General features: G+C 42.1%; 1 protein-coding gene across 2 annotated transcripts in view; it reads right to left on the reverse strand.

Moving 5' to 3' along the window:
* LOC128703751 (cytochrome P450 2L1) overlaps positions 1-13,552 on the reverse strand; it is a 148,784-nt gene that overhangs the window by 126,835 nt on the left and 8,397 nt on the right. The window contains exons 2-3 of one of the 2 annotated variants that reach the window (XM_070103762.1): positions 4,813-4,920; positions 2,573-2,666 (exon numbers count right to left, since the gene is read on the reverse strand). In XM_070103762.1, coding sequence (XP_069959863.1) covers positions 2,573-2,666; positions 4,813-4,900 — 182 coding nt within the window. In that variant the 5' untranslated portion in view covers positions 4,901-4,920. Of the gene's footprint in view, positions 1-2,572; positions 2,667-4,812; positions 4,921-13,552 lie in introns of those variants that run through there. The other variant, XM_070103763.1, reaches the window with a different exon arrangement.

Here is a 13,552-nt window from a genome sequence, read left to right on the forward strand (position 1 = left end):
GGCTGAGTTCTGGGAAGGGCATGGCGCTACTGTATGATTTCGTGGTGTAGAACGTGGCAAAGTCGTGTTTGAGGGTCGGTCGGGATGCAGGTGTGGTTGTTGGTGGGTGCTGTGCTGGGCGAGTCGTGGTTTCTGATAGGTAAGTGGCCTTTAGGGTGGAGGCAGGTGGTGGTGGGTTCTCATTGGTGTGTTCTTCTGAGGTCACTGAGGACTCTAGTTGGGCCAATTCAGTGTTGGGTGGGGACTGAGGTGGCGGTGGAGCAACGACGATGTTGGTGACATATGAGGTTGTTTCTGGGATGGGTTTATTTTGTTGGTGGAGTTGTTTCTTGGCTATGTCTCTTCTGGTAGGGCATCTGGCTGCGAGAGTATGGCGATCATTCTTGCAGTTCAGGCATTTACGTGGTGCAGCAGTGGTGCAGTTTTTAAAATCGTGACCCTCTAGGCCACAGGTGGGACAGAATTTTTTGTCCTTGGCAGTGCAGTCTTTGGTGGTGTGCAGGTATGAGTAGCAGTGTGGGATTTGCAGGAATTTTTCTTCTTCAATAAAAGTTGGGTTGATGTGGAAGTAGTGGATAGCCAGGCCCTCAGCTAGAGCTCTGGCTGCAATGTTGACGTCGCTGAAGGTGACCTTCAGCATGGATGAAGCGTTGGGTATTTTGGTAATATAGTCCACCTTAGCCCAAGGATTCTTAGCTTCAATAGATGATTTGATTTCTTCAGTGGCCTGTGCAGTGATGAGGTTGTCGAGTCGCTTGAGGAACACAGTTCTCCTGGCCCTCAGCGCCGGGGAAGTCAAGACAAGGAATCCCTGGTCACGTAGAGTGGTGGTAGAAGTAGAGGTAAGTAGTTTCTCGGTCTCCGTGTCACCAGTGCAGACGACAACAAAGGCCTCTTTGAGCGATAAAATCGTATTACATTTGACCTGCAGTCTGCCACTGATGACAGCTGCAAGTGCTAGTTTGGACGAGTCATTGATTGTCCCACTCACATCGTGGCTGTTAGAGTAATGCATCGTGAGTAATCAGTGTTCCCCTCCCCAACGGGGATCGTAGGGTGTTGTCTCTCAAAGTACTCTTGGCGCCCCTGCTTTTCATAGGGGGAATGTTGCATCTCCTGCCGAGTCTTTTGCTTTCATAGGGAGTGATTTTCGTGTGCAGGTTTAGTACCAATCCCTCCAGTACCTTCCAAGTGTATATTATCAAGTATCTCTCTCGCCTGCATTCCAGGGAATACAGATCAAGGACCTTCAACCGTTCCCAGTAATTTAGGTGCCTTATCGTACTAATGTGTGCTGTGAAAGTTCTTTGTTCGCTGCTGGTGCATTTTTTTCTGTTCCCTCCTTATCTGTCACCCCTGTATGGACATCAGTGCTTCTACCAGGTTTTGCTGGTAATGTGTCAACACTGTTCCCTGAGGCATCATCCCCTTTTGCTCCATCTCCAGAATTATCTCTATTTTCTATTATCTCTATTTTCATCACCAGGCCAATGTCTCCTTTTGGTTCACTGTCCTCCAGGATAACACTAGCACCCTCAGGAGCACTGTCGTCCAAGACAGCTCCGTCCAAACCACCCATCTTATTTTCCCAGTTGTCATACCATGTTGACATGTCTTTCATTAGTGTTGCTGTCTTTTAATATAGATGTAAATTCCCCATATAGGCGTATCTCGTTTGGGCAGATCCAAAAACTTCACTCTGTTTGTCAAGTGTAGTCACTGGTTTAAAATCCCTGCATAAATCATGGGACCATTGACCACAGAGATTGCAAGCAATCTAGGCTTGTTTTGGTCCCTTACTTTTTCTGCAGACTACACAGATCTTCATCATAGTGGTCATCTTACAGCTCTTGACAGTTCTCCTAGTATATAATTTCTCAACATATTTAGCTGTCTTTAACAGTTCTTCCGATTTGGCTGGCGAGGATAGGCTTTTATATAAAATATTTTATATATACATACATATAAATGTATATACAAATACATACACACATATACACATACACGTACAAATACCCCTAGGGCGCGTAAAAACCCGTCAGCTTTTGAATCTGGTCAGATATTTAATAGCTCGTGTGTGTGTGTGTGTGTGTGTGTGTGTGTGTGTGTGTGTGTGTGTGTGTGTGAGTGTGTGTGATAAGCAGTTTAACAATAAAAATGATATAGATCCATGACAGGATTCAGGAAACACTTGTCCTGTTTCCTGACACAAATAACTGCCGCCAGTATGAACCTGATGCGCTTCAGTTATATTCCTATCAAATCTGGCTCAGTAGGTAACACACTCTTCTCGTACACTGAGTGTCTGTGGTTCAACCAGCGGCACGGGTGGAAACGTTGGGTATGTTTCCTTGCACCTGTTGTCCCTGTTCACCTAGCAGTAAGTAGGTACCTAGGTGTTAGTGGACTGGTGTCGGTGGCATCCTGGGAGACAATGGAAATAACACAGTCCTCGATGACGCGCTAAGTTTCTTGGTGTTATTCTGGGAGATTAACAATCCGGGTTTAAAATCCCAACAAATCATAATATTAACATATATTGTAGTACATTAACATGAAGCTGCGTACTCACCTAAAGATATCGCCATATCTCTTACGGAGTTTACGAACATCCTCTGGCACTATAACACGTTTTAGGTTCCCAATGATAGGCAAACTCAAGGGTCCTGAAAGCCATCATATATTACATTACATACATATATATTATACATTTCCTTAATAATGTGAGAAATCACGAATGCGCTTCGAATTTCACTGTGATTATTTTACATATCTTGATATCACATGTTTACTGTGATCTTATTGTGTATGTATCTTATATATATACTGGAGTAGATGAGTAAAAATCACAGTAAATGCCTGGAACAATTCTTAACTGGCCTACAACATCATGTCTGGAACAATTTTTAACTGGCCTACAACATCATGGTTGGAACAATTCTTAACTGGCCTACAACATCATGTCTGGAACAATTCTTGACTGGCCTACAACATCATGGTTGGAACAATTCTTAACTGGCCTACATCATGGCTGGAACAATTCTTAACTGGCCTACAACATCATGTCTGGAACAATTCTTAACTGGCCTACAACATCATGGTTGGAACAATTCTTAACTGGCCTACAACATCATGGTTGGAACAATTCTTAACTGGCCTACAACATCATGGTTGGAACAATTCTTAACTGGCCTACAACATCATGTCTGGAACAATTCTTAACTGGCCTACAACATCATGGTTGGAACAATTCTTAACTGACCTACAACATCATGGTTGGAACAATTCTTAACTGGCCTACATCATGATGTCTGGAACAATTCTTAACTGGCCTACAACATCATGTCTCGAACAATTCTTAACTGGCCTACAACATCATGGTTGGAACAATTCTTAACTGGCCTACAACATCATGGCTGGAACAATTCTTAACTGGCCAACAACATCATGTCTGGAACAGTTCTTAACTGGCCTACAACATCGTGGCTGGAACAATTCTTAACTGGCCTACAACATCATGGAACAGTTCTTAACTGGCCTACAACATCGTGGCTGGAACAATTCTTAACTGGCCTACAACATCATGTCTGGAACAATTCTTAACTGACCTACAACATCATGGTTGGAACAATTCTTAACTGGCCTACAACATCATGTCTGGAACAGTTCTTAACTGGCCTACAACATCATGGTTGGAACAATTCTTAACTGGCCTACAACATCATGTCTGGAACAGTTCTTAACTGGCCTACAACATCATGGTTGGAACAATTCTTAACTGGCCTACAACATCATGTCTGGAACAATTCTTAACTGGCCTACAACATCATGGTTGGAACAATTCTTAACTGGCCTACAACATCATGTCTGGAACAATTCTTAACTGGCCTACAACATCGTGGCTGGAACAATTCTTAACTGGCCTACAACATCATGGTTGGAACAATTCTTAAATGGCCTACAACATCATGTCTGGAACAATTCTTAACTGGCCTACAACATCATGGCTGGAACAATTCTTAACTGTCGTACATCATGGCTGGAACCGTTCTTAACTGGCCTACAATATCATGGCTGGAACAATTCTTAACTGGCCTACAATATCATGGCTGGAACAATTCTTAACTGGCCTACAACATCGTGGCTGGAACAGTTCTTAACTGGCCTACAATATCATGGCTGGAACAATTCTTAACTGGCCTACAATATCATGGCTGGAACAATTCTTAACTGGCCTACAATATCATGGCTGGAACAATTCTTAACTGGCCTACAACATCGTGGCTGGAACAATTCTTAACTGGCCTACATCATCGTGGTTGGAACAATTCTTAACTCTCCTACAACATCGTGGCTGGAACAATTCTTAACTCGCCTACAACATCGTGGCTGGAACAATTCTTTACTGGCCTACATCATCATGTCTGGAACAATATATATATGTATATATACATATATATATGTATATAATTTTCCTTTATACGCTTAAAGATATATTTTTCATTTATGTTAACGTAAAAATTAATAATTTTGTATCAAAAGAACCTTAGAAAACTTACCTAACTGTATTATAACAAGCGCGATTTAATTTAGCCTAATCCAGCTAAATATATTATAGATAAGTTTTCAATAATTTAATAATAAACAGAATGAAATATTTATTTTTTCGTTAGGTTCAGAATGATTTTTGCGAAATTATTGCATACACAAATTTTCGCTTGCCATATTTGGTAAGAAGAGCGTTGCTATTTAAACCAAAATCGCAAGTTTGACCTATATGGCAGGACATATATATGCATTATGTATACATACCAGGAGGAAGATTCTTGGCAGGATGCTGGTGGAAGTAATATACAATTAGGAGAACCAGGAACACTAACAGCAACACTTCAACAATCATCTTAACTCTCGTCTGTCACTCTGGAAATTAACGTTGTTATTAATGGAGAATAACGTGAGGTTTACACGAGGGTGTAAGTTTATTCAGGTATACACAACTACAGTTACAAATGTTATCATACATAGCAGCATATGTGTAGAGAAGCTAGGATAACACAGAAAAGTCAGACAAAGTTATTTCCACTAGGCTTCTTTATGTGTGATGGTGTTTCCTCGTGGCTCAGTTAGTAGCGGCCTCGGATAACACATTGGAGAACTGGCGCTTCGATCTCCTGATAACTTGGAACGTTATAACAATAATTAGAATAATAATGTTTATTTCTACAAGTACATGTTCACTAATACTAATAAGAGTAATAATAATAATAATATCTTTATTTATTTGGAAATGCATTCTGAATGCAACATACAGGGTTATAAACTCTTCCACACTGATAGAGTCAACAGGAAGGGTGGTGGAGTGGCGATATATGTCATAGATAATTTAGATTGTTATGTTAGACATCGGACGCTGAATCTCCTTGGCTGCTTTCTCAAAGGTCGTGAAAAATTAATTTTGGGTGTGATTTATAGGCCCCAAACCTTGATAGGGAGTGCAGTAAGCTACTATGGGACGAAATTTATAAGGCATCTAGGTATGAAAATGCTATGTTAATGGGAAATTTTCAATTTAGACAAATTGACTGGAACAATGTGACTCTTGATACGGCTCAAGACTTCTTTTTAAAACAGTTTGTGACCGAACGAACTAGAGGAAACAATCTGTTTGACTTGGTTCTTGCCAACAAAGAATCACTAGTTAATAATCTTGAGGTTAATGATGAGCTAAGGGAAAGTGATCACAAATCTCTTAGTTTCAATATATCATGGAATTACCCAGATAACTGCAATCAAGTCTCTGTCCCAGATTTCTGCTTGCCCGACTTCATGGGTATGAGAAATTACCTGGGTGGGCTAAATTGGGATGACATGACTATGAGTCAGGTAGGTAGAGTTGGTTGCCGATATGACTTATTTCAGAGCATAGTGCTGGATGCCCAGACGACTTTTGTCACGAGTAGTGAAATTAGATCTAACAATTATCCCAAATGGATAAACAATAGCGTGAAACATCTCATTGGTCAAAAGAGAGGCATATATAGGCGTATCAAAGGAGGGGATGGACAGTTAAGAAAACAATGTATTCGATTAAAGAGTGAAATAAAAAAAAAGGAATAAGAGAAGCAAAAAGGGATTGTGAGGCTAAGGTTACAAGGGATTCGAAGACTAACCCAAAAGAGTTTTTTCAGGTACACGGAAGTAAGAGTAGGGACAAGATAGACCCACTTAAGAGTAACTCAGGTGAGATCACTGATAGTCATAAGGAAATATGTGAACTTTTTGATACCTACTTCCTCTCTGTTTTTCCTCAGGAAGATTCTACCAAAATTCCAGAAATAATATTTTTTTTTATATTTTATTTAAAAGACATACATAGTACATAAAAGCAAGCGACAAATACATAGCGAAAACAATGGTGAAAAAAATGAAAGAAATCAATACACACCTCAATTACAACAATAAGTTTTACAATATATGTTGCAAAATTCTGCATAGTACATGTAATTTCCAATTGATATGGTACACCTGAAAGACACAAATCTGTACAATAAACAATGACCATTCCAATCCTTGGAGTAATGACATTATGCCTGGAACACTACATCTAACCTAAAGACCTCTTGGCAGGTACATCTAAATCCTGATTGTACATCCTGCCACGGAATGTACACCTTACATTGCACATCCTGCCACGGAATGTACACCTTACATTGCACATCCTGCCACGGAATGTACACCTTACATTGCACATCCTGCCACGGAATGTACACCTTACATTGCACATCCTGCCACGGAATGTACACCTTACATTGTACATCCTGCCACGGAATGTACACCTTACATTGTACATCCTGCCACGGAATGTACACCTTACATTGCACATCCTGCCACGGAATGTACACCTTACATTGTACATCCTGCCACGGAATGTACACCTTACATTGTGTTAGGTAAGACACATATGCAACAGTTAGGTATCTTTATTATGAAACGTTTCGCCTACACAGTAGGCTTCTTCAGTCAAGTACAGAAAAGTTGATAGAAGCAGAAGATACTTGAAGACGATGTAATCAGTCCATCACCCTTAAAGTTTTGAGGTGGTCAGTCCCTCAGTCTGGAGAAGAGCATTGTTCCATAGTATGAAACAATATGGAGAAGAAGTGACAGGATGGAGCTTTTATAGCGCCAGGAGGTGAGACGTAGGCCACTAGGAGAGGTAAGAACTCAGATGTTGAAAGGTTAGGTCCCTCTCAAACCCAGCCCCTCTCACTAGTGGAAGTTGTCGAAGTTGATTGCAGGTCTGTACCAAGATACCCTTGTGTTGCAGTGTCTGACAGATTGAACATTAAAATGGTATAAAATACCGACAGGTTGTTAGGTAAGACACATATGCAACATATGTGTCTTACCTAACAACCTGTCGGTATTTTATACCATTTTAATGTTCAATCTGTCAGACACTGCAACACAAGGGTATCTTGGTACAGACCTGCAATCAACTTCGACAACTTCCACTAGTGAGAGGGGCTGGGTTTGAGAGGGACCTAACCTTTCAACATCTGAGTTCTTACCTCTCCTAGTGGCCTACGTCTCACCTCCTGGCGCTATAAAAGCTCCATCCTGTCACTTCTTCTCCATATTGTTTCATACTATGGAACAATGCTCTTCTCCAGACTGAGGGACTGACCACCTCAAAACTTTAAGGGTGATGGACTGATTACATCGTCTTCAAGTATCTTCTGCTTCTATCAACTTTTCTGTACTTGACTGAAGAAGCCTACTGTGTAGGCGAAACGTTTCATAATAAAGATACCTAACTGTTGCATATGTGTCTTACCTAACAACCTGTCGGTATTTTATACCATTTTAATGTTCAATCTGTCAGACACTGCAACACAAGGGTATCTTGGTACAGACCTGCAATCAACTTCGACAACTTCCACTAGTGAGAGGGGCTGGGTTTGAGAGGGACCTAACCTTTCAACATCTGAGTTCTTACCTCTCCTAGTGGCCTACGTCTCACCTCCTGGCGCTATAAAAGCTCCATCCTGTCACTTCTTCTCCATATTGTTTCATACTATGGAACAATGCTCTTCTCCAGACTGAGGGACTGACCACCTCAAAACTTTAAGGGTGATGGACTGATTACATCGTCTTCAAGTATCTTCTGCTTCTATCAACTTTTCTGTACTTGACTGAAGAAGCCTACTGTGTAGGCGAAACGTTTCATAATAAAGATACCTAACTGTTGCATATGTGTCTTACCTAACAACCTGTCGGCATTTTATACCATTTTAATGTTCAATCTGTCAGACACTGCAACACAAGGGTATCTTGGTACAGACCTGCAATCAACTTCGACAACTTCCACTAGTGAGAGGGGCTGGGTTTGAGAGGGACCTAACCTTTCAACATCTGAGTTCTTACCTCTCCTAGTGGCCTACGTCTCACCTCCTGGCGCTATAAAAGCTCCATCCTGTCACTTCTTCTCCATATTGTTTCATACTATGGAACAATGCTCTTCTCCAGACTGAGGGACTGACCACCTCAAAACTTTAAGGGTGATGGACTGATTACATCGTCTTCAAGTATCTTCTGCTTCTATCAACTTTTCTGTACTTGACTGAAGAAGCCTACTGTGTAGGCGAAACGTTTCATAATAAAGATACCTAACTGTTGCATATGTGTCTTACCTAACAACCTGTCGGTATTTTATACCATTTTAATGTTCAATCTGTCAGACACTGCAACACAAGGGTATCTTGGTACAGACCTGCAATCAACTTCGACAACTTCCACTAGTGAGAGGGGCTGGGTTTGAGAGGGACCTAACCTTTCAACATCTGAGTTCTTACCTCTCCTAGTGGCCTACGTCTCACCTCCTGGCGCTATAAAAGCTCCATCCTGTCACTTCTTCTCCATATTGTTTCATACTATGGAACAATGCTCTTCTCCAGACTGAGGGACTGACCACCTCAAAACTTTAAGGGTGATGGACTGATTACATCGTCTTCAAGTATCTTCTGCTTCTATCAACTTTTCTGTACTTGACTGAAGAAGCCTACTGTGTAGGCGAAACGTTTCATAATAAAGATACCTAACTGTTGCATATGTGTCTTACCTAACAACCTGTCGGTATTTTATACCATTTTAATGTTCAACCTTACATTGTACATCCTGCCACGGAATGTACACCTTACATTGTACATCCTGCCACGGAATGTACACCTTACATTGCACATCCTGCCACGGAATGTACACCTTACATTGCACATCCTGCCACGGAATGTACACCTTACATTGCACATCCTGCCACGGAATGTACACCTTACATTGCACATCCTGCCACGGAATGTGCACCTTACATTGCACATCCTGCCACGGAATGTGCACCTTACATTGCACATCCAGCCACGAAATGTACACCTTACATTGTACATCCTGCCACGGAATGTACACCTTACATTGCACATCCTGCCACGGAATGTACACCTTGCATTGTACATCCTGCCACGGAATGTACACCTTACATTGTACATCCTGCCACGGAATGTACACCTTACATTGTACATCCTGCCACGGAATGTACACCTTACATTGTACATCCTGCCACGGAATGTACACCTTACATTGCACATCCAGCCACGGAATGTACACCTTACATTGCACATCCTGCCATGGAATGTACACCTTACATTGTACATCCTGCCACGGAATGTACACCTTACATTGTACATCCTGCCACGGAATGTACACCTTACATTTTGAAAACACTACCCCCCCCCACCCCTCCTTTTTGCGTGTCAATCCACCTGACACGTAACAATCTTTATATCTAACTTTATATTGTATGAAATTCTTGCATTATTCCATACTGAACAACGTGATACATTCAGTATAACTCAATATATTGAGATAAAATAAAAATCAATTCTACATGATTCATGTACAACGTATATCTACTAGACTCCCAAACATATCACCTTCTGATAGTGGCTTCATTCTCACTACTACTACTACTACTACTACTACTACTACTACTACTACTACTCTTCACCTCTCCTTCCGACAGTATTTAAGTCTCCGCACTGTCGCTTGATCTTCAGATAGTTCCTGACTATGGAACTGAACTCTCCAGGCTGAGGGACTGACAACCTCAAATTCTACGACTTCAAGGGTGATGGACTGATTACATCGTCTTCACATATCTTCTGTTCCTGCCTACTTTCTGTATTCGACTGAAGAAGCCTACTGTGTAGGCGAAACGTTTCGGAATAAAGTTGCCTAACTGTTGCCTTTGTGTCTTACCTAACAACATATCACCTTCTAGAGGAAGGTATATATATATACTTATGAAGCATACACTTTACAACACAACCAGTAAAACAAACAAAAACCTAATCCTATGTCATCCATCAAATATACAATATGTCATCTTAAAGGTAACCTAAACCTACGGGCTCTATAGAGCTCCCATAAAAAACAATATATAATAAAAACACAAGGTGAGTCAAGCTTTCCTAAATATAGTTCAACCATTCATTAAAACCACTACTAAGATGTAATTCTTTTTACATAATACATAACAGTGCATGACCTTCCCACTTCCATAACTACTGATGTCTTCCTACCACACTCAATAACTCTTGTTTATATATAGATTTTACATTCACACAGTGCACCCACATTTTCCTTTCATTATACACATACCAATAATTTCGTTTCATATATATAATATTCCATCACACTACGACATCTGTCGTCCTTTATCAATTGCATAATTAATAATTAAATTGAAGAACTTGTATCGTTCACAACACACAACCCGCTCATCACACAGTCAAAGGCACTTATGTCTTAGTGCTATATTCATTCTCTTCCACACTAAACCCTTTCACACTGTCCTTATCGGGAAGCCAGCCCGCCGCCACCCCTTACATTGCACGTAAATCCCATAAATCCCTCAACCTAAAACTCCGGTAGCCCTCAGTAAAAGCAGTCTCCCAACTCCCTCCATAAATTTCCCTATTACGACACTTAGTTCTGTAAAATGTCGCAGCTAACACCTTTATCCTCTCATCCACGCCCACCTCCCTCATGGCCCATGACGTATATATAAAATCCGTGGCCAAATACGCCACTGCATTCTCCACCATCTTACTCACCCCACCTATATATCCAAACTTAAAGCCCGCAACACCTGCAACCCTCCCCCACCCACTAACCTGAACACCTCTCCTAACCAGACTCGCACAACTTCTATACAGTCACAAAAATATACCACATGCAAAATTGTCTCCATGCTTCCACACGCTCTACATTCCCCTCCCTCCCTTATCCTCCTATTGAATAGGACAACCCCAGACGGCAAAATCCCATGTAAAAATCTAAACATTACCTCCCGAACACCCGGTTTTACACGTAATTGTTTTAGACGCGTCCGTATTTCGCTCCACGCATACATAGGGTATGCTCCTTCAACAGCAGCCACCACTGACCTACCTTCCACTCCTTCGAGGACTTGTAATTTAACACACGACGGGTCCCTCACTGTCATTAATAACCTCAACATGGCCTCACCAACTATTAAATCCCTACCCCCCCACCACCGTTATATATCCTTACGTACTCGCACAAGTCCACCTCCCCTCCCGCCCCCCTCCCTTATATAACTTGGTTTTAGGTACACGCTCATCATCCTTTTTTCCCAGAGGTATAAGCCCCAGCCCTCCCCGACTGACCGGAAGTGTTAACACCGCTCTACTTAACCATTCGCAACCCGAACCCCATATAAACCTAAAAACCCCATGTTGTAAACGTTTTACCGCATGTCGCATCAGTGGGTACATGACAACCACTTGCCATAACTTGCTCTACAATAGCACGTTCGCCACTATTACTCTTTGATGCAGCCTTAGTTGCACCGCCCTAAAACCACCAAGTCTTTTCAATACTCCATCCACTGTTGGCACCAAATTCACCTCTTGAGCCACCCGTGTATCTCTCACATAAACTATCCCACATATCAATAGTTGATCCACCACACTCCACCCACCCCCTACCACCTGATCCCCATGTGTATTATCCCTTAGGTCCAGAAACTTAGTCTTCTCAACATTAATTTTCATTCCTGAAGCCTCCCCATACATATCCACCACATTACCCACACTAAGCAAGCCCCTATTACATCTCACCAAAACAGTCGTGTCATCCACATAACCTACGATACCAGCCCCCCCCTCCCCACCTCCCGCAACGCACCTCCGAATGGCCCTATAAAATGGATCCTGTATACATGCAAACAATATTTGCGATAGTGGGCAACCTTGGCGCAGTCCCCGTCGCATCTGTATTTAACTCCTAGCCTCCCGTTAACCTGCACCCTCATCGACGCCTCCTGATACAATAATTTTGCACAAGATACTATTTCTTCCCCTAAACCTTACCAATGCATGAACCTCCATAACACTTCCCTTTCCACACTATCATAAGCAGCCTTTCAATCTAACGCCAATACACCCCCATCACCCAACTCCCCCCGTTTCTCTATAAATTCTCGAATCATGCCATGCCCTTCATACATTGACCTTCCTGGCACCCCATATTGCACCCTATCAATTACCTTGCCTATCGCTCTCTTGATTCTGTTCCCTAATATTCTCGCGAACAATTTATAATCTCCACACATAAGTGAAAGAGCCCGATAATCCATTACCGTTGACTGCTCCCCTTTCGGTACCAACACCACAATGGCCGTCCATTGCTGCTCTCCCATTACCGCAGCCACCTTAAGTATGTTAAACAACCTTACTAAAAAAAAAACCTCAGAACTCCCCAATTCTTTATGCAAAAATCATTTGGCAGCCCATCTACACCCAGCGCCTTTCCCAAGCTCACCCCTGACAATGCCTGCCAAATCTCACATTCCGTAATCGGCCAACCTAATGCCTCTCGATCTTGACCATCAAGCTCACACTGCACATAACCTACCATTTCCCTCCAATGCCACTTCACGGATGCCCACGCTTTGCGTATATGACTTAAACCAAGCGTCTACATATTCACTCATACCCTCCGTCGTTACCAATGCTTGACTCGCTCTATACCCTTCCATCCCTACGTGTACATTTAACCCCAACATCTCCGTCGTCACTCTCCTCTTTCTCTGGCCCCTTAACACGCAAGCCGACGGCCGATCACCCCATAGCACTTCTTCCAATCCTCCCATAATTCATGCACCATCAAAACGCTCGTTTTGCAATACCCTAATACTCTCCTTTAAACCCTCAGTGTCCTGCACTGGATAGCTTGCTCCTCCTCGTGCATAACAGTCACGCAGCTGTCCTTCTAGATATCTTTGAAACCCATACTTTGACTGATTATATTCCCTCCCACGACAAATATAATATTCTCTGATGTGAGTTTTAGCCACCGAATCCCACCAACTTACCAGAGCATCATCCCCAGGCACCTCATCCACCAACCGTTCCCACAATTGCACAAAAGACTGACGACATTCCTCACCCTGCAACAGCTTCACATTTAACTTCCA

Source organism: Cherax quadricarinatus, chromosome 87, assembly GCF_038502225.1.
Source record: "Cherax quadricarinatus isolate ZL_2023a chromosome 87, ASM3850222v1, whole genome shotgun sequence".
Taxonomy (NCBI): domain Eukaryota; kingdom Metazoa; phylum Arthropoda; class Malacostraca; order Decapoda; family Parastacidae; genus Cherax; species Cherax quadricarinatus.